This window comes from Heptranchias perlo, chromosome 24, assembly GCF_035084215.1.
Source record: "Heptranchias perlo isolate sHepPer1 chromosome 24, sHepPer1.hap1, whole genome shotgun sequence".
NCBI classification, from domain to species: Eukaryota; Metazoa; Chordata; class Chondrichthyes; order Hexanchiformes; family Hexanchidae; genus Heptranchias; species Heptranchias perlo.
Window position 1 is genome coordinate 8,675,662 of NC_090348.1, and position 21,429 is coordinate 8,697,090.

General features: G+C 42.0%; 1 protein-coding gene across 4 annotated transcripts in view; it reads left to right on the forward strand.

Annotated features, from left to right (window-relative positions):
* The first annotated feature begins 2,595 nt into the window (after positions 1-2,595).
* LOC137341549 (ATP-binding cassette sub-family C member 9-like) overlaps positions 2,596-21,429 on the forward strand; it is a 156,099-nt gene continuing 137,265 nt past the window's right edge. For 3 of the 4 annotated variants that reach the window (XM_068004726.1, XM_068004723.1, XM_068004724.1), the window contains exons 1-2: positions 2,596-2,815; positions 16,164-16,305. In XM_068004726.1, the coding sequence (XP_067860827.1) occupies positions 2,662-2,815; positions 16,164-16,305 (296 nt within the window). In that variant the 5' untranslated portion in view covers positions 2,596-2,661. The remainder of the gene's footprint in view (positions 2,816-16,163; positions 16,306-21,429) is intronic. The other variant, XM_068004725.1, reaches the window with a different exon arrangement.

Consider the following 21,429-nt stretch of genomic DNA (forward strand, 5'->3'; position numbering starts at 1 on the left):
CTGATGGAAGAAGATCCATATCATGCAGCCAGGGAAGGTAGCCTCACAGTGCCTGGTCCTGGAGATAGAAGGAAGCCATCCAATGTATCAGTTAACAGAGCTTGGGGCACAAGCCAGCGAGAGTATCAAAATAAATATAAATCATTTGGGTCGGAGTCAATTTTTGTCTGATTACACCTCTGATGTCTTTCTACCTTAAAGGCTTAATATAAGTGCAAGTTGTTGTTGCTGTTCTTTTTTTATTTTTGTATGGAAAAATATTCCGACATTTCAGCTACTGAATGTTACTGATGCATTCTGGGAAATTAGATACACTGAACATGCTCAGACTTCACAATTTGAATTCTGCTCACAACATCTGGGTACAAATAGTAAACTCAAGTCTCGGCTTTTGGGAGACGAGGTCTTCAAGTAAAAGCTTTAATGAATGTATTAAAAGACACAAACAACAATTAGATTTAATCATGTTCATAGAATCATACAGCACAGATGGAGACCATTCAGCCCATCTGCCTGTGCCGGCTCTTTGAAAGAGTTATCCAATTAGTCCCATTACCCTGCTCTTTCCCCATAGCCCTGCAACTGTCAGGTTATTGTCAAATAGGTAATTTTTTTGAATTTTTAAATTATGATAAAACTCTTACTTTGGATAGCAGAAATTATAGTTACTGAGAAATAAAATGGCAGTTGGAAAAAAAATTTTCATCAAGCATTTTGAATGATTTGTAGGAACCTGGTGGCCAGATTGCGCAATCACAAGTTTACATTGCAAAACCCATTATAAATATGTACATAAGAATTTATTGCGGGAAAAAGTTGACAGAAATTGTGTGACATGACAACAAAAAGTAAAGTTGTGCAGACAAGAAGTGTGCACAGATGTAAGATGTTTAGTATATTACTCATTGATCTCTAGTGACACAGCCACTGGGAATTCAAGACCAAGTGTAAACTTCAGGTGAAGTGGGGTTAGAAGGTTTGGGTAACTGAGCCAAGGCACACAGTTGTACTTCAGTCTCTATTTTAAAGTCATACATTCTTTGGTTATTTTTATATTTCCATTATAAATTCCCGTGTCTATGTTTTTAATGGAAACTGTCTATGTAAACTTGTCACACTGTAGTTGTATCATCCCGCCTGCGGGGAGGCTGCAGCACCACCAGTGGCAGGAGGGGATCAATACAGCGTGACAATTTTACATAGGCAGTTTCTATTATAACTGTGGATAGAGGAATCTTTCATGGGAAAAAAATGACACAAAATGCATGCAGATATAAGACTTTTCAATGTGTTATAGATACGCATAGATGCAGGATTTTAATGTGTTATAGCTCGATATTTAATAAAAAGAAACCTTTGATGATTACGTTTTGTAAATTTTTATCTACACAAATATAGAATCATAGAATCTTACAACACAGAAGGAGGTCTTTCGGCCCATCATGCCTGTGCCAGCTCCTTGAAAGAGCTATCCAATTAGTCCCACACCATCACTCTATCTCCATAGCCCTGCAACTTTTTCCATTTCAAATATATATCCAATTCCCTTTTGAAAGTTATTATTGAATCTGCTTCCACCACCCTATCAGGCAGTGTATATTACAGATCATAACAACTCGCTGCGTAAAAAATATTCTCCTCATCTCCCTCTTGGTTCCCTTGCTAATTGTCTTAAATCTGTGTGCTCTGGTTAACGACCCTCCTGCCAGTGGAAAGATTTACTCTATCAAAACCCTTCATAATAATATGATTATTTTAATGGTGAAAGTTCAATAAACTGTAAGTTGCAATAAATAGATGCATACTGTTATCATTGAGAACACAGCAAGCAACGGTGAAGGAAGGACCTACACCAAAAGGCAGTTGTACAGAAATCTATTTGCAATTTTAGAAGACATTAATTTATATTAGCAATAAAAACAGAAAATGCTGGAAACACTGTTTCTCTCTCCACAAGTGCTGTCTGACTTGCTGAGTATTTCCAGCATTTTGTTTTTATTTCACATTTCCAGCATCTGCAGTATTTTGCTTTTAATTTATATTAGCAGCAGGATTATGTAAAATGCTAAATCATGAAGACTTAAACTAACTCACCCCCCAAAGATAAACGATGAAACCCAGAATTTGAAAATACAATTTCCTCAACCTGTCAGCTTCTGGTTTTCTGATGGGAACTGCAAATATTATTCTGCATCCTTTTTCCTTCGACAGACACTGCGCGGAAAAGTGATCTTTGTTTATTTTTATGAGCTAAATAAAGCTCCATACTGAGCTATTTAAATCCATGAAGGGAAAAACAAAAGTGATGCATAAAACTTCCTAAAGGATCAGATCATAAATAGGTGGGAGTTATAACGTGTTTTCTAGAATTATTCTCAAATCAATAAATAATCAAGATCGACCAAACCTATAAGCAGGTAATTGCTATCGAATAGTTTGTAGGTTTGCAATAGTCTTTTTGCAGAGGCTCAGTGTGTGTGTATTCACTCCAGGAGGGGGCGGGACAACGTGTGACCGATTCCCCCGAACGTCATCTGGACCATCTCTATATAAATAGCTGGGCTCTGCCGGCTTGTAATTTCTGGACTAACGGGGAATGAATGGTGTGAGCATCGCCGATTGTTTGACGGACGGTTTCCCCTTTTAGTTCCCAAAGAGCTGATGAAAGACATGGCTCTGTCTTTCTGTGGGAATGACACCGCTACAGCTTACAACGTCGACGGGGGCGTTTTAAACAACGGCTGTTTCGTGGATGCTCTTAATTTAGTTCCTCATGTCTTCCTGCTCTTCATCACTTTCCCCATATTATTTATCGGTGAGTAAATGTACGTTATTAAGAGTTTCTTGATTGGGAATAGTATCAGAACTAGAATAATCAAGAATTCACCCACAGCGCAGGACCTTTGCTTTGACAGATCGACTCTAGCCTTGTGTTGCTTTGTTTCTGTAACGGAATTGGGTGCATTGGAACCTGGCTTTCTCTTAAAGAGACACTGTCCTAATCTGCTTAGGAACAGGTAGGAATCCTGGAGAGTTTCTTCTCTGCACATTAAGCAAGTTAACCCAACTGGTTGACTAATGCCTTACAGGTAAAGGACCCTGTCCCCTCACCCCCCCCCCCAAAAAAAACCCCCACTTGGTCAGGCCTATCCGTGATTCTAGTCCATCTATGTGGTTGACTCTTAATGCCCTCTCGAGTGGCCTAGCAAGCCACTCAGTTATACAAGCCATCACTATTCAAGAAGGTGGCTCACCAGCACCTTCTCAGGGCAACGAGGGGTGGGCAATAACATTGTCCGCATCACCCGCATCTCAACAACAAAATTTTTTAAAGTTGGGTGGTTTACGTAGGGATCATTACACATGGCCTTTTCTTTAATGCTTTCCTAGGCCTTTATGACTCACAGGGATCATAACCCCTTCCTAGGCAAGAGTGCCTTGAACCATAACGGCTGCATTGTCTCCCAGCCCCACATTTAAGAGATGTCTATGCTTCAAGGCGCTCACAGTCAGCCCTTCTAAACATTGTTCATCAGTATGATGATGTATGAGGGAGTGATTATACCATAATGTGCAATTTGATTTTTTTTTGCCCTTCAGGTAGGGAATTTCTAGGCTTAATTCTTGTCTCACCTACTTACAAATTAGAAGTTTTCAAATGTGGTCACTAGATTCTATCGCCTACAGAATTTTAAATCATTTGGACCAAAATGTTTAACTGCAACTAGATTAGTTAAGCATAATATGTGACCTGATAATCTCACCATATAGGTTTAGAAACCAAAAAAGTTGTCTTGCTGATTTCTTTTAAAAAGGTAATATCCCATTAAGAGAAAAACAGAAGTGTTTTGTATAGTATAAATCACTTAAGCAGCTTCAGAATGGTTTTGATGGCCCAAAATATTTCAGCACATTCTACGAACTGAGAATATATATAAAATTATTTGACCTTGGCCCTTTAATAGGGTATCACAGGACTATAGGAATAAGTGGACTGTTTCCTCTAAGTGCAATGGTTTGATTATTCTCAAAGAGTATTTTAACTTTTGGTACTATTCTGAAATCTGTGAAGGGTTATGTCATCATCCATTTTGACAGGTTACCTGGATTGATCTCGTTTGGACATGTGGGACAGGTTTTTTGCCTTTGGTGTAATACTGGTGGAATCTCACTAGGACATCCTTGGCATCTGCTCTACGTCTCCACTCTTAACCACGGGGCAATTTTCTAGGGTCAGGCTATTAGGCATATTTTAGACAGGGCGCTTGCACCTCCACCAGGCAGCGCACCTGGTAACAAATGGAAGATGGCTAGGGTAGGCCTCAGGCATTCGCCACAATCCAGTGCATCTGGCAGCCTCAGGACTGATTGGATAAAGGGGAAAAAGCCTTAGTCTAAGCAACTAATTACCCTGTGGTCAATTGCATAGGCTTTGGCGGCCTTTAAAATTTTAATGATGCCAAGGAATGCACCAGCATTGGTCAGGTGCAAATGATGGAAAATATGCCAGATGACGTATGTCCATCATGTGTGACCATTTAGAATATGGCCACCAATATTAGGGCAGATGTATTCTATATTCCTGTCACTTCCGACTGAAAATCCTGGAATTAAGGGGAGAGTGGAGAGCTGGCGAAGCGAATCTAGGAGTGGTTTCTCACCCAGCCTCCTGGAGTTATGCCCGACAATGGGCATAAGTCCAACGGAACATCTTGCCTATAATTCGTACGAATCAGACGTGGCTGCCCAATATGAGATGGAAGTGAAGACTGGAATATGATCGTGTGATGTAATCATAGGTGAAGCAGGAATTTGCTGCAGCAATCATTTGAGGGTATACAACCTAAGAAACAGACCAATCACAAAACATCTGCTACCCCTTAGAACAAGATAGGATAGCAAATAAGGATGAAGAAGCAGATGGAGAAATAAGCCTCATAACTTGAGCATGAATCCAAGGATCAGAAACCTTAAAGATTTGGACATGAAAAGTTGGATGTCCATGGTCATGAAGGCGGTAGAGAGATTAGTTTAGGAATGAATTCTCAGAGTATGAGATGGTCTCCTTCATTCACAGTTGTTCACCACCAAAGGAAACTTGCACAGGCTACAAAGCAAATGAAAACATACAAAATGCTATAGCAAAAGCAAAATACTGCGGATGCTGGAAATCTGAAATAAAAACAGAAAATGCTGGAAACACTCAGCCGGTCAGGCAGCATCTGTGGAGAGAGAAACAGAGTTAACGTTTCATCAGAACTGGAAGAAGTTAGAGATTTAACAGTTATTAAGCAAATACAGAGCCTGGGAAAAAAGGTGGGGGGTGGAGGCCGGAGGGAGGGAGGAAGGAACAAAGGGAAAGGTCTGTGATAGGGTGAAGGGCAGGAATGATTAAATGGCAAAAGGGATGATGGTGCAAGGCAAAAGGGGGGCGGTAATGGGACAAGAAACAAAAGATGGGTCCAGAGGAGGTGTGAATGGTTACAGCAGAACCATTACCAGCACCCGCTGTCCTGAAAATGGGAGCGGTGGTTAAGATCTAAAGTTGTTGAACTCAATGTCAAGGCCGGAAGGCTGTAAAGTGCCTAATCGAAAGATGAGGTGCTGTTCCTCTAACTTGCATTGAACTTCATTGGAACAGTGTAGGAGGCTGAGGACAGAGAGGTCAGAGTGGGAACGGGGCGGAGAATTAAAGTGGCAAGCAACCAAAAAAGTAAGGGTCATGCTTGCGGACTGAACAGAGGTGTTCAGCAAAGCGATCACCCAATCTGCGTTTGGTCTCCCCAATGTAGATGGGACCGCATCGTGAGCAGCGATACAGTATAATAAGTTGGGAGAAATACAGGTAAATCGCTGTTTCACCTGGAAGAAGTGTTGGAGGCCTGGACCGTGGGAAGGGAGGAAGTGTATCTCCTACGCTTGCACGGGAAGGTGCCCTGGGAAGGCGAATGGGTGTTGGGAGTGATTGAAGAATGGACCAAGGTGTTGCGGAGAGAACGATCCCTTAGGAATGCTGAAAGTGGGGTGGGGGTGGGGAGATGTGTTTGGTGGTGGGATCGCGCTGGAGGTGGTGGAAATGGTGGAGGATGGTCCGTTGAATGTGGAGGCTGGTGGGGTGAAAGGTGAGAACAAGAGGGACGCTATCATGGTTCTGGGAGGGGAAGGGGTGAGGGCAGAAGTGTGTGAAATGGGACGGAAATGGTCGAGGGCCCTGTCACTCACTGTGGAGGGGAATCCTCGGTTGAGGAAAAAGAAAGACACTACAGTGGAGGGGAATCCTCGGCTGTAGATTCCATAGCAGCTGTCTGGAGAACCTAAAGAAATCCAATAGCTGGAAACAGACCAAGGAAGCAGCCTCCCAACAGCTTCTGACTTGCTTCAGCCTGGTGGGAATGTCGTAGTGACTTCAGGCCCGAGTTGAAAGCCCATTGACGTAATTGGAACCCCGATTAGCATAAAGTTATGAGGCTTCTGCCTGCTTCTGGTGGGTCCCTCAGTTATTGAACTTCAGCAAGCAGTTAAAATGGTGGCCAGTGGGATTCCAGCAATAACAAGGTGATAAGTCGGAAAGCTCTATTTTAAAGGCCCCCCCCCCCAACCCCCATCCCATTCTTGCTGGGCGGGTTGGGTTAAAATTCCCCCCAAGGTTTTACAAAGAGCATCCTTGTGCAATTAGGATAGGACAACCTGGATTAACAGAAAAAAGGGGAAGCATCATGGAGGAAGATCTAAAGTCATGTTGTAAGTCACATACCTTTAAACCTTAGCAATAACTGGGATCGCTTCTCACAAAGGATATCAAATGGTCACATAGCAGCTAATGCAGAAATAGTTGGTTGGATTGTAAGCAGAGAAGAGTTACAGATGGTGGGATCTTGTTAGCTCCAAGATTTGAACAACTAGTTGACATGTGTAGGTTAAATTTAATGTTCCCTGTTCAATAATGAGTTGATCTAATAGGGAATCTGAAGCTGTGTGACCTTCACATGAGAAGCAAGGTGAGGGGAAGTTTGAAAACTGAAGCTCAGATTCTTTCTCTTACGGAGTCCATGACTGTTGAACCTCATGGTCACTTCAACACCTGTGTCTTCACAAAAGAGAGGAAAAGAACTAAATGACAGTGTGGGAATTGAACCTTTGAAGTGAATTTGAAGAGTGAGGCCTTGAAATTCCTGAGGCTGAAGAGGCTAGAATTGTTTATTTATACTGTGGAGGGTGGGGGGGGGGGGGCGGGTGGGGAGGATGGGCTGGGATTTGGGTCAGAAACCAGTTATGTTGGGATTCAGCCCCATTTGCCCATGTCTTTTAAATTCTGGAAGAGCCTTCTGAAGACCTCCAAACCTTTACTAGACTAAGGTGATTGATCTTGAAGAGGATCAATTACCTTGTCTGGAGGCAGAATGGCTCATTTTGGAGCTTGAGAGTGAATAAAGATCATGGGGATGACTTTAGTTGTTTCCCACTAGGCGGGAAACAGGCAGTAATGGGTTAATTGTTCGTTTTGCACCCCACCCGCTTTTCCTTTCCAATGATAGGCCTATTCAGAAGGCAAATATTCTGATAATAAAGAAGACATCATCTCATTTAAATGCACAGTGAAAACCTTGGAGCGAAATACAACAAAGTGATCAACAACAACAACTTACATTTATATAGCGCCTTTAACGTAGTAAAACGTCCCAAGGCACTTCACAGGAGCGTAATCGGACAAAAACTGACACTGAGCCAAAGAAGGAGACATTAGGACAGGTGACCAATTGGTTGGTCAAAGCAATAGGTTTTAAGGAGGGTCTTAAAGGAGGAGAGAGAGGTAGATAGTCGAAGAGGTTTGGGGAGGGAATTCCAGAACTTGGGGCTTAGACAACTGAAGGACGGCCAACAATGGTGGGGCGAAGGAAGTGGGGGATGGGCAAGAGGCCAGAATTAGAGGAAGACAGAGTTCTTGGAGGGTTGTAGGGCTGGAGGAGGTTACAGAAATACGGAGGGGTGAGGTCATGGAGGGATTTGAACATAAGGATCACTGGCAGAGACACCATACGAGAAGTTTTTAAGCTTTTATGAAATGCCTTACATGGATTGATGCTCAGAGGACTGCACTTGTTTAGTTAGCAAAAAAAAAGAATTAAAAGAGGACATAATCCAGGTTTTAGAAATACTGAAAGATATAAGTAGTGTAGAAGTAAGGATGCTATTTAACTTGGTATTAACAGATAGCTGAAAGACACAAATTCAAAATTAACATTGGATGAATTTTTTTCCTCTGAGGTGGAAAAGTGGAGCAGAGTTTCAGCAAATGCCAATCATGCTCTGTGAAATAATAACTTTAAGGAGAAGTGGATAAATATGTAGTTTGGAAGGGGATTGATGGCTATAGGGATACATATGGCCGGACGATCAAATATGTTATGGGACAGGATGGTTCATGTGCTTTTGGAAATGTCATTTGTGGAAAGCAAACAACCAGAGTTGAATATTGGAACTTGTACAGCTGTATTACTATTCTGTAGTGCTGTTTCACAATAGCTCTGGTGGTTGGGAAGAAATTATGCAGAACTTTCCCTCAGGAGATTAAGTTAGTTGCAGTGTCCATAATAGGGCAGATTGTGCAAAATCTTTGAAAGCAGTGGATTTGATGGGACACAGGAGATTTTTTTTTCTTGTTTTGAACTTCTTATATATTCTAAATAGGGAACTTTAGGAAGACTTAACTACATAGTCCTTGCTGATGATAATGACCTTCAAGTTTTTCAAGGATTGTAGTCTTCATTAATCCATTAAGGATAAGGTGGATTCCCCTCAACCCATTGGAATTGTGAACACAGTAATCAGTCCTCCCCTTGAAAATCCTGAAGGAAGAAGAAATGCTTCATCACCTTATCTGTCCAGGACTAAAGTTATATCCCAGATAATAAAGAATTATCACGGAATATCACACTAGAAGGGCTCATGATGACAATCCTTGGGTGTTCCTCTATCAAATCCAACATATAAGAGATATAACAGCCTGCTAATTCTAAAGGCAGTGTTATTTCCTTTTTGATACTGGCCTAAGGATGAAAGACTGAAAAAATCAGTGTTGTTTGAGATAAAAGAGGCTTGGGAGTTCATCAGAAGACAGATATGTGCAAGAAAACTCATTAAAAACTTTGATCCTCTAACCCTTAATGGTTTGCTAGAGAAGACTGATGCCTCTTCTTAGTTTGATTCTTTTGAATTGCTCTGAGTGAATTAAAAATCCTGTCCAGGAAGATTATGGAAATCTCAAGAAGATTATGGAGATTATGCCTGCTCTAAAAAATTACACTCTCAGGCAGCATCCATACGTTTATACCATGAATCATTATTTTCCAGTCTGAGCAAGTTGATTTAATAATCCTTCACCATTGCACCATAAGAGAAAGCCCAGCTCTTACCTTGCAGTGGAGTGTGACGAGGTGTTAATAATAACCTGTTGGGATGTAGCTGATTAACAAGTGAATAACTATCACATTTGATGATGATTTGGACCATTTTTCCACAGATCTGATTTGGAAAAAGTGTTACTTTTAGATATTTTGAAGCGTAATGTATTAACACCAGTTTTTTTAAAAGGCACTGAGATGATCAGTGGTTAATATGCTAATGAGTAAAACTTTGATGTTGACTGTAAATAATAAGCAATTCATTAGCTTGAATTGGCAATCGGTAAACGCCTCACATCCATTGTGTTGGGACGTCTCTGATCCTTTTTGGCTGTGAACTGAAAGAGATTTTAAAAAAAACAGACAGATACAGTTAGTCTTGCATTTTGTAAAACAGAATGATGCACAACAGTCAAGCCCAGGAAAGGCTACAAAAAGATTTTCACGAAGGGGAGTAGTTTAAGGTAATTTCAAATCAAATGAAATGCCCCACTGGTGTGAGGAAACGTAGCATATTCATTATTTTGTACTATTATGTGAAGTCAAATTAAGATGTACTGATTGAACTAAATGAATTTGACCATAACTGTTGCTCTTTATGTTCACTTACTGCGCAATACATCAGTTTAACAATTTGTATCTGGCCTTGACCTACCAAGTCTTTGCTCAGTCTGGCTTCGGAGAGATTGAAGACATACACGTGCAAATGACACGCATATCCAGTGCAGACCATAAGGGGTCCTATTGTTATACCTCCAGGTTATGCACCTCCATGATTATACTATCATATAGTTAGATAGTGAGGACTACAGGCACACTCCTGAACATAAGATGCTCAGACCGCTTACAGGAGTGACTTATCTAACTTATCGGAAAGAATGGGCTGGATTTGGCTGTGAAAATAATGGTGAGGCTAACAGTGCTCACCGTTATTCATGTAACTTCTGGCAACCGCACATGCACAGTTAAACGCGGAAATCCAGAAGTTGCTGGCTGAGATGTGATGCTCCTCCAAAAGCTGCACGAAAATGGCATCTGGCTCCCGTTCAAATGTATTGAACGGCATGAAGTTCCTGTACTTACCTCAAAGGTACGGTCTAAACTCGCCAAAAAAAGTTACGTCGAGTCATTTCAAGTCTAAGTACTCTTTTAATGGTGTGATAAGTCTTATTTACTGCCAAACAACCTTTCTGGCACTGAAAATTAACTTTAACAAGTGTGGAGTCTCATTCCTTCAGATTTTAATTATTGTTGGACATTTAAAAAAATGGAGGGTCGGTGGGATCCTGAAGGCAAGCCAAAGATGTTGGTCAAAGTAGAAACTTTCCTTTTAAAACCTTTCCTCCTTCTCGGATGATCTAAAGGCACTAGGCAGTGGCCGGGAGTCCAGCTTCAGGCTTGTTGAGGGAAGACTTGTGCCGGGCCATGCAAATGACCCAGAGCAGAAACATTAGGTGCTCCATATTATGACAGGTGCTCACCGGGCACCTGTAGAGGAAATTCAGCCCCTTAATCTTATGGTTGAAAGATCGCTTACTATTATCGAGAAAGTTTTTTTTATTCGTTCATGGGATGTGGGCGTTGCTGGCGAGGCCATCATTTATTGCCCATCCCTAATTGCCCTTGAGAAGGTGCCTTCTTGAACCGCTGCGGTCCGTGTGGTGAAGGTTCTCCCACAGTGCTGTTAGGTAGGGAGTTCCAGGATTTTGACCCAGCGACGACGAAGGAATGGCGATATATTTCCAAGTCAGGATGGTGTGTGACTTGGAGGGGAACGTGCAGGTGGTGTTCCCATGTGCCTGCTGCCCTTGTCCTTCTAGGTGGTAGAGGTCGCGGGTCTGGCGAGTTGCTGCAGTGCATCCTGTGGATGGTACACACTGCAGCCACAGTGTGCCGGTGGTGAAGGGAGTGAATGTTTAGGGTGGTGGATGGGGTGCCAATCAAGCGGGTTGCTTTATCTTGGATGGTGTCGAGCTTCTTGAGTGTTGTTGGAGCTGCACTCATCCAAGCAAGTGGAGAGTATTCCATCATACTCCTGACTTGTGCCTTGTAGATGGTGGAAAGGCTTTGGGGAGTCAGGAAGTGAGTCACTCGCTGCAGGATACCCAGCCTCTGACCTGCTCTTATAGCCACAGTATTTATATGGCTGGTCCAGTTAAGTTTCTGGTCAATGGTGACCCCCAAGATGGTGATAGTGAGGGATTCAGCGATGGTAATGCCATTGAATGTCAAGGGGAGGTGGTTAGACTCTCTTTTTGGAGATGGTCATTGCCTGGCACTTGTCTGGTGCGAATGTTACTTGTCACTTATGAGCCCAAGCCTGGATGTTGTGCAGGTCTTGCTGCATTCGGGCATGGACTGCTTCATTATCTGAGGGGTTGCGAATGGAACTGCACACTGTGCAATCATCAGCGAACATCCCCATTTCTGACCTTATGATGGAGGGAAGGTCATTGATGAAGCAGCTGAAGATGGTTGGGCCTAGGACACTGCCCTGAGAAACTCCTGCAGCAATGCCCTGGGGCTGAGATGATTGACTTCCAACAACCACTACCATCTTCCTTTGTGCTAGGTATGATTCCAGCCACTGGAGAGTTTTCCCCCTGATTCCCATCGACTTCAATTTTATTCGGGCTCCCTGGTGCCACACTCGGTCAAATGCTGCCTTGATGTCAAGGGCAGTCACTCTCACCTCACCTCTGGAATTCAGCTCTTTTGTCCATGTTTGGACCAAGGCTGTAATGAGGTCTGGAGCTGAGTGGTCCTGGCGGAACCCAAACTGAGCATTGGTGAGCAGGTTATTGGTGAGTAAGTGCCGCTTGATAGCACTGTCGAAGATACCTTCCATCACTTTGCTGATGATTGAGAGTGGACTGATGAGGCGGTAATTGTCCAGATTGGATTTGTCTTGCTTTTTGTGGATTGGACATACCTGGGCAATTTTCCACATTTGTCCCCCTCACTCTGAATAATGCTGAAATCAAAATCTGGTTGACATCTTGAGTTGAGACCTACATGGACCTTAATTTGCCTTGATTGAAAGTTAAATTTCCTATTCACTGATAATTCCACAGGCCTAAACATCCACCCTCTCAACCACCGTGCAGTGTCTACTATCTACAAGATGCACTGCAGCAATTCGCCAAGGCACAAGTCAGGAGTATGATGGACTTGTTTCCATTTGCCTGGATGGGTGCAGCCCAGTATGTTTATTGTGATTTGAGGGAGCTTTTGCATAAATGTTTTTGTAAATAAAGGAGAGGCTAACTGAAGACAACTTTGTCTCTAACTTATAACTGCGCAATAGGTCCTGCAATTTTTTTTTGTTTCAACAAGATATATCGTTTATACAGAAGATGACTGCAATGGTTTCAAGAATGGAAACAGCTAGAATACCTTTCATGTCCCTGCACACAGAGGTCCATGGAACAAGAAGCTGAGGAAGACCAAGGAAGTGCTGGATAGACAATGTCAAGTGTGACTTGTCACAGAAAGAGATCCAGAGGACTGAAACGGCCAGGGCTGGTTCAGAAGTGACAACAGTGGAGTGAATTCATTTGGCCCCATTGTCACTGTTGAGCTGACTGATTGGAAGTTACAGTCCGATTTGCACATAAATAACGGTGGGTGCTGTTAACCTCAACTTGGTAGTAGTAGGTCCTGCAAGGCAAGACTTGCAGAAATCCCAATGATAGCCCAGAGTAAATGAAATGCATCAACATGACTTCACATCCCCATTACTTTATCAACTGTCAATAGGAAGATACCATGGGGATTGCAATGTTGCATGCAGCTGCTACAACTACTGTAATCAACTGGATTCATCTGTGTAACGAATTCCAATAGGGGTAGTTGGAAATCAGCACCAGTAAGGAATGGGACAAAAACATATTTGGTTTAAAAAAAATCAAACTTTAAAGGAATGAGGGCTGGACTGTCTCCAAGGCTCTGAAGGTTACAATTAGCAGGGCACTGGCAATGGCTACAAAGCCATCACTGGGGCCTAGTGAGGTTTTACAGGGTCCAGGCACCTATAGTGTAATTGCAATAACCGGTAAAATATTGGGCCAGATTTTGCTGTAAAAATATTGTTGAGGTTAACAGCACCCACCGTTATTTATGTGCAAATCGGACTGTAACTTCCGGTGAGCGCACATGCGCAGTTAAACGCAGAAATCGGGAAGTTGCTGTCCGAGATGCAATGCTGCTCCAAAAGCTGTATAAAAACGGCATCTCGCCCTCTGACTCCTCATTCAAATGTATTGAATGGTGTGAAGTTCCTGTACTTACCTCATAGATACGGACTAAACTCACCAAAAAAAATTAGGGCTTCTCCATTCCAGTGTAAGTACCCCTTTAATGACATGGTAAGTCTTAATTACTGCCAAACAATCTCTCTGGCACTGAAAATTAACTTTAACAAGTGTGGAGTCTCATTCCTTCAGCTTTTAATTATTGTTGGACATTTAAAAAAAAAAGTAATTAATTTTTTTAACTTTTTCTTTCTGTCTCTTATCTCCGTCCCTTAATTGAATCTTTCTTTCCCTCTCTTTATTTTGTTTACTGTATCTGATTTGACTTTGAATTCACTATTCTAATTTACACTTCCTAGTTCAGACTGCGCTATTCTTAACGATTCTTCGATCTGGTTGGTTAAGGAGATACACAGTTGCTTGTGCTGTTCACACAGGCCCCAGATGCTATGTAGAGGACGCCGCGCTGTTTGGCTGTCCCATTGACACTAACTTGCCGTGCAGAAGCTCATAGAAAGTCTATGGGCAAGTGCAAGTCTAATGAATGGCGGGCACTGTTTGTTCACCGCTCACAGCAAATAGGAATTAATCTACAACTTAGGCTGGAGACGTACCGCTCTGTGAAGAACCTCCTGATGACAGACCTAAATTTGCCTTTAACTAATTTGAACCTGTGTCCCTTGTCCTACTCACACGATTTACTTTAAAGTAATTTTCCAGATTTACTTTTTCTATGCTATTAACTATCTTGTATGAACCATGAAGTCGTAGAACTTTACAGCATAGAAGGAGCACATTTGGCCCATTGTGTCTGTGTTCTAAAGGTGCTATATAAATGCAAGTTGTTGTTGTTGTTTACTCTTTGCTAGAGCAACTCAAAACTAATCCCACTGCCCTGCTCTCTCCCCATCGGTCTGTATCTTCCTCTGCTTCAGATATTAATCCGATAGCCCGCTAAAAGATGCAGTGGGCCCTGCCTCAGTAACCCCTGTGTGGCAAAACGTTCCATGTTCCAACAACCTTCAAGAAATTTCTTCTAACCCATCTCCTTCCTTTCTTAGTAACAATTTTAAATTGGTTATCTCTTGTCAGATTCCCCAAACAGGAGAAACTGGGGGTAAATTTTCATCTTCACTGCCTGGGCCATAATCTGGCAGAGTGGATCGATCACCCATTGTAGAACCCTCCTGCTTTTCATTCCATTGAAGTCATTGGAATTAAAATTGGATGATTTCTATAATGGGCGGACTATCTGCTCTGCCAGATTACCACATTTACCCCCGAGTTGTCTTCTATTCAATCTCTGAAAACCCTTCATACTTTTAATCTCCTCGTGGCTATCTCTGATCAAGTGGAAATAGCCCCTGATAACTAAGATCGTCAGTTAAATGTCTCCCTTCAAGGCAGAAAAGCTGTGTAGACATTCCTTAAGAACCAACCTTAATAAGAACTAACCAGTATGGATTTAGAAGGGAAAGGTCCAGTGAGGCAAACCTCATTGATTTCTTTGAGGGCATGCAGACAAAATAGATTGTGGACCTCACTATGAAAGTGCTTACTTTGACTTTCTGAAAGATTTTGATAAGGTTCCACATGAAAGACTTCTAATGAAACTCAAAGACACAGGAATCCAGAGTAGAACACAGACTGGGTAAAAAGTTGATTTGAAAATAGAAACTAAAATACTCGTAATGTTGGACTCTGGGTGAGGTGTTGAGTGGACTCCTTCAGGGTCAGTACTTGAAGACCGGTTTACATTGCTTTTCTGGGTTGGTTCAGATCATCCGCTGAAGTTACAACCGGAGATCAGGAGAATTCCTGCAGACATTCTATCCTAGAGGATGTAATAAAATATTTGCAGAAGATTAGCTATTAAACTGGGTAGACAAATGGAAAATTAAATGAAACACTTATTTATGAAAAGTTGTGTACATTGGTCAGAAAAATGTGCGTCACACATATGTAATGAATGGGATTGAACTGGCAGAGGGAGACTAAAGGTTCATTAAACTGCCACTTTTGTGTCTACACATTGTGGCGAAGCAATTTAATAAGCTAATAAAATGCTGGAATAAATAGCCAGAATAATGGACAGTAAGCAGTTCCACTTTGTAGCAAAGCAATAGTGGCCATATATTCCAGAGCCTGTGACTCTAAATAAGTGTGGGACCTCTATGGGGCAGGTGTCTCACACCAAGTGGAGTATAACTTTGATGGGTTGAACATATTTTTCTTGTCCTTAACTCTTTACGCTTTTAGAACCAGAATAATTATGGCCTGAAATAAAAGATCTTTCAGCCCATGTATACACAATTTAGACTTAACGAGGGTAATTTGGACTTTGGGCAATAGCGTAAAATGAGCAATATTGGATCAGCTGCCATTATACACCTCGGACGATTTTCATTAAATTTTTTATTTCATGTATGTTATCCTTTGCTCTTTAATCTTACATTCTATTATTTTGCATTGTCTAATTCTAAAAAGAAATTGATTATTTGAATTTCAGGTTGGGGAAGTCAAAGTTCAAAGGTTCAGATCCACCATAACACGTGGTTGCACTTCCCTGGACACAGTTTCCGATGGATTCTCACGTTTGTACTTCTCTTTGTACTTGTCTGCGAAATTGCAGAGGGAATGGTTTCAGATAGGTATGGTTTGGATTTATTACATTAACATTTTAAAAAATTGTGGCATTGCAAATGGAATATTAAAAATGTGATCAGAAGGCTATAAAATATAGAGCTATTGTTTTGATTGCATTGGTATCATATAGTTGGTGAAAGAAAACTTTGTAGGCCAAAATTCCTACTTTCGCTGAAGAGCAGACGTGAGAATAAAAGTGGTGAAATGTAGGTAGAAAGTGCCAATGAGCTAGTCACCATTGTTGGTCAAATCTACCTTTAGTGAGGCTAATGAACAGGGACATTTTCTAAAATGTCACCACAGCGGTGACAGAGGTGAATAGTATACAGGAGATTTTATTTGTCAAAGCATGATTGTTGTACCCATCGGGAGATAAGTAGAACAGGAGGAGAAGGGGATATGCAGGAGCACAGAGGGTTTAGGATTCCAGAAGGTACTACCTGGATCTGCCACAAGAGTTAGCTACCTGGGCATGACGAGGAGCAGTGCACAAGCAGGCACAAAGGCTTGCTAGGGAAATTGCTGTTAATAACAGACACTGCGACTTGTATTGATCGATGAGGTTAAATGGAATCGTCTGAATAATATCTTGCACGAAATCTACTGCACCAACTTTATAACTCATTTTAGGGCAGTGCTCAATACGTTAGCCACTAGTCACATGTGGCTAATTGGGAATCCAGATGTGGCTGACTGTATTTCTGATTAGTAAATAAAAAATGAGTAATGGATACCATCATTGGGCCTGTGATCTCAATACCCGTATCTGCACGTGTATACATGTGAACTTTAATCTTGTGCGTTTGTTGGTAAGACGAAAAGCAGAGAGTGAGAGTGTTTTTGGATCATTGCAAGTACTTTATCTCCTTGGTTATTGAATGGTGGTAGATGGTTGTTAAGTAAATATACACATGTGAAGTACATTTACCTGTATTGTGTGAGTGTGTGTAAGGGTTTTTCTACTAATATTAGTGCATGTGGTTAAAACTGAATCGCCGTAGCCTCACTTGTGGCTAGTCAGCGATTTCTATTGGACAAAAATGGTCTGGAGCAAACTATCCACAAGTTCCATTTGCAAGTTTGAAACTTGAAGCTTGCAGCGTTCTGTGATCAGAATAACAGCATTTCTTGGACAATTTATAAGATCAGGATAAACCTTGGCTAGGTATACACACTAGCACTGCTTAAGAAGGTTATTTACTGAGCCAAGGTTCAAGGATAAAGTGCGATATTAAATTTGTGCAGCGCTATAGGTATAACCAAGGGCAATCGGGAAATAGTCTTAAGTAGAAAGAAGTGCTTTATACTTTACTGTGAACTTGGAACACAAATCTGGGCACTTTTGCAGACATTTTTGCAAATATTTTCAAGTTTCACTCATAACAAAGGATAAAATTCTTTGATCGTCTCTCAATAGCAGTCAGATATTTAAGCAGAGTCTATTCCAGTGGAAATGGCTGTCTTGTTTCTCTGCATCGTAGTGTTTTCACTAAATAAGGAGGTCTTTTGTGGGTCCATATAAAACCTCCTTATTACGCTGCATTTCATTTCTCAATAAACACTTGGAAGATTTGCAACATTCCAGTACACTTGGTCACCTCCACCGTTTATTTTTTTTGGCTGTCCTCAAGGTGAGGGATTTTAGATGGAAAGAACTTGCATTTATATCGTGCTTTATATAACCTCAGAACATCCCAAAGCGCTTTGCAGCTGATGAAGTACTTTTTGAAGTGTAATGTAGGGAAATGTGTCAGCTAATTTGAGCACAAGGTCCCATAGACAGCAATGAGGTAAATGGCCAGAGAATCTGTTTTAGCGATGTTGGTTGAAGGATGAATATTGACCACGACACTTCCCTTCTCCTCTTGAAATAGCGGGCAGACGGGGCCTCAGTTTAACATCTCATCTGAAAGGCAGCACCTCCGACAGTGCAGCGCTCCCTCAGTACTGGACTGGAGTGTCAGCCTAGATTATGTGCTCAAGCCTCTGGAGTGGGGCTTGACCTAGTGCTTGGGAATGGGACTCTTCCCATTTCAGGTGACCTTTTATCAGCAAGCACATAGGAACAGGAGTAGGCCATTCAGCCCCTCAAGCCTGTTCCACCATTCAGTGAGATTATGACTGATCTGTATCCTAACCCCATTTGCCAGGTTTGGCTCCACATCCCTTAATACCTTTGGCCGGCAAAAATCTATTGATCTCAGATTTAAAGTTATTAATTGAGCTAGCATCTATTGCTTTTTGTGGGAGAGAGTTTCACACTTCTACCACCTTTTGGGTGAAGAAATGTTTCCTAACTTCTCTCCTGAATGGGCCTGCCTCTGATTTTAAGGTTATGCCCCCTTGTTCTAGACTCCCCCACTCTCATGACAAGTGTACCACATCCAGATGCAGAGTAAAGTTCCCCCTACTCTGTCCCAAAAATGTGCCACAACCCCAATCTTAGAAGAGTACCTACACTAGCCTTCCCGTGGCCTATCTGTGAGATTGATAATTAGTGCTCGTTTTGTGCTGTAAAGACACATGCTCACTAGGAATTGGATTAAGATTGCCCAGACCCATTTCACATAGGATCCTTATAGCCAATACACAAAGGAGACTCATTCCTTGAGTCTAGGTTGGATTTGAATCCAGGTCCCTGAGGTGAAAGGCCATTGTCAAACCTACTGCACCCGGTTTCCAACCCATGTCTGTAGAAGAACCAAGATTTGGATCTCTCTGATCATTGAATCCTGCTAATTGAATAATATCCCCATAATCAGAATGGTCCAGGTATAATGAGACCCAAAAGTGCAATACATTGCAGCTTTTGCCTTTTGCTATGCCCATTGTCCGGTAAAATACATTCCTGGGTTAGGGGATGGGGGGGCGCAGGTGCAAACAGGACCACCCAAACAGACTGACCATGACTGATAAAGTGGTGAAAGAGTGTCTCCGATGGCAGGAGTGGAGACTGAACAATTGCCTCTTGCACTCGCCACACCTGTTGATGCTCACAGTGAGCCTGAGAGCTTCATTACAAAGTCTGACTTCAGGCATAACAGTAGATAGTTGAGGCTCGCATAAAACGCTCATTTTCTTGCTCCGTTCCCGCAGTACGCCGAGCTCACCCAGTTAAAATGGGTGTTTAAACAAAGCAAAGTTCTTGCCTGTCGTAAAGCGATTCCTTAAACCAGCACTTTTTTTGTTGTTGCTGCGGCTCAGTTGCAAGATACAGGGATTGCTTTCAGTGGTCCCCTCTGGCATCATTTCATGGAAGTGGATGAAGAAGAACGAACAAGGAATACCAAGGGATTTCAGATGACACCAGGAGTGGATTAGGAATGTCTGAACAGGAGTAGGTCATACAGCCCCTCGAGCCTGTTCCATTATTCAATTAGATCATGCCTGATCTGTATCTTAACTCCATCTACCCACCTTGGTTCCATAACTTTTAATACGTAGCCTAACAAAAATCTATCAAAATCTCAGTTTTGACATTTTCAATTGACCCCCAGCCGCAACAGCTCTGTGGGGGAGTGAGTTCCAGATTTCCACTGCCCTTTGTGTGAAGTGCTTTTTCACATCACCCCTGAACGGCCTAGCTCTAATTTTAAGGTTATGCCCCCTTGTTCTGGACTCCCCCACCAGTGGAAATAGTTTCTCTCTATCTACCCTATCAAATCCTTTAATCATCTTAAATACATCAATTAAATCACCCCTTAATCTTCTACACTCAAGGGAATACAAGCCTAGTCTAAGCAATCCGTCCTCATAATTTAACCCTTTTAGCCCCAGCATCATTCTGGTGAATCTGCCCTGCACCCCCTCCAAGGTCAGTATATCCTTCCCGAAGTGCAGTGCCCAGAATTGAATGCAGTACTCCAAATAGGGTCTAACCAGAATTCTGTGCAGCTGTAACATAACTTCCACCCTATTGTATTCAACCCTCTTGAGATAAAGGCCAACATTCCATTTGCCTTTTAAATTATTTTTTGTACCTGTCCACTTGCTTTTAGTGATTTCTGTAAATTGACCCCTAAATCCCTCTGCTCATCCACTGTTCCTAGCTTTTCACCATTTAGAAATTACTCTGATCTTTCTTTCTTAGGTCCAAAGTGAATGACGTCACATTTCCCAACACTGAACTCCATCTGCCACAGTTTTGCCCACTCACTTAATCTATCAATGCTCCTTTGCAACATTCTGCTCCCATCTACACTACTTACGGTGCCACCTAACTTAGTGTTGTCAGCAAACTTCTATATACGGCTCTCTATTCCTTTTTCTAAGTCATATCTAAATATAGTGAATAGCTGAGGCCCCAGTACAGATCCCTTGGGGACACCACTAGTCACATCCTGCCTCATTACGTTCTCATTAGCCCTACTCTCTTTCTCCTACTTAACCAATTCCCTACCCATGACAATAAGAGAAAGTCATGTTCTCTGACCGGGAATCAAACCCAGGCCGTGGCGGTGAAAACATCGAATCCTAATCACTACACCATCAGGGAAGGCTGTGAGGGCTCCCCTAGGCAACGTTCTGTGCAGGAAGCAGCTTGTACGAACAAGGACATTTTCTACAAATGCTGGAATTCGAGGTGTGACCAACTGTGCAAGAAAAGCGCTCTGGATTTCCCACATCTGGCCATTCCACCTGAATTGCATCCCAACAGGATTTTCTGCCCTTGTGATAACAGAGAGTGAGAAAGAGAGATTGGTGTGAATGATGTAAATTAAAGGAATGTCTAACCTGTTGCCCTTGTTTTACTACTTTTGTGACCTGTGGCATAATATACATTGAGCCCTTCCTCCGCAAAAAGCTACTTTACCCTTTTAGTCTGCTGTAAACTCGAAATACTTTTGGCTAAAGAGCAGAAGGTAAAGACTAATCTAGACACTGTTCTAGACTCATTACTAGAACATGTAAAATTGCCAAAAATATCTCTTAATTAAAATAAATTATGATGTAAATCTCAATCAGTCAATCTCTCCCTCTTTCTTTTGTCTCATCACTTAATAGGTCCATCTAAGTGATGCTATCTATCCGAGTACAAAATGTTCAGTTCCCCCAGTGTCTTCTCTCCTGACCCAGTGACCCCCATCACTTTAATGGTTTGAAGATATCTGATCGCAAAGGAGTTAAGG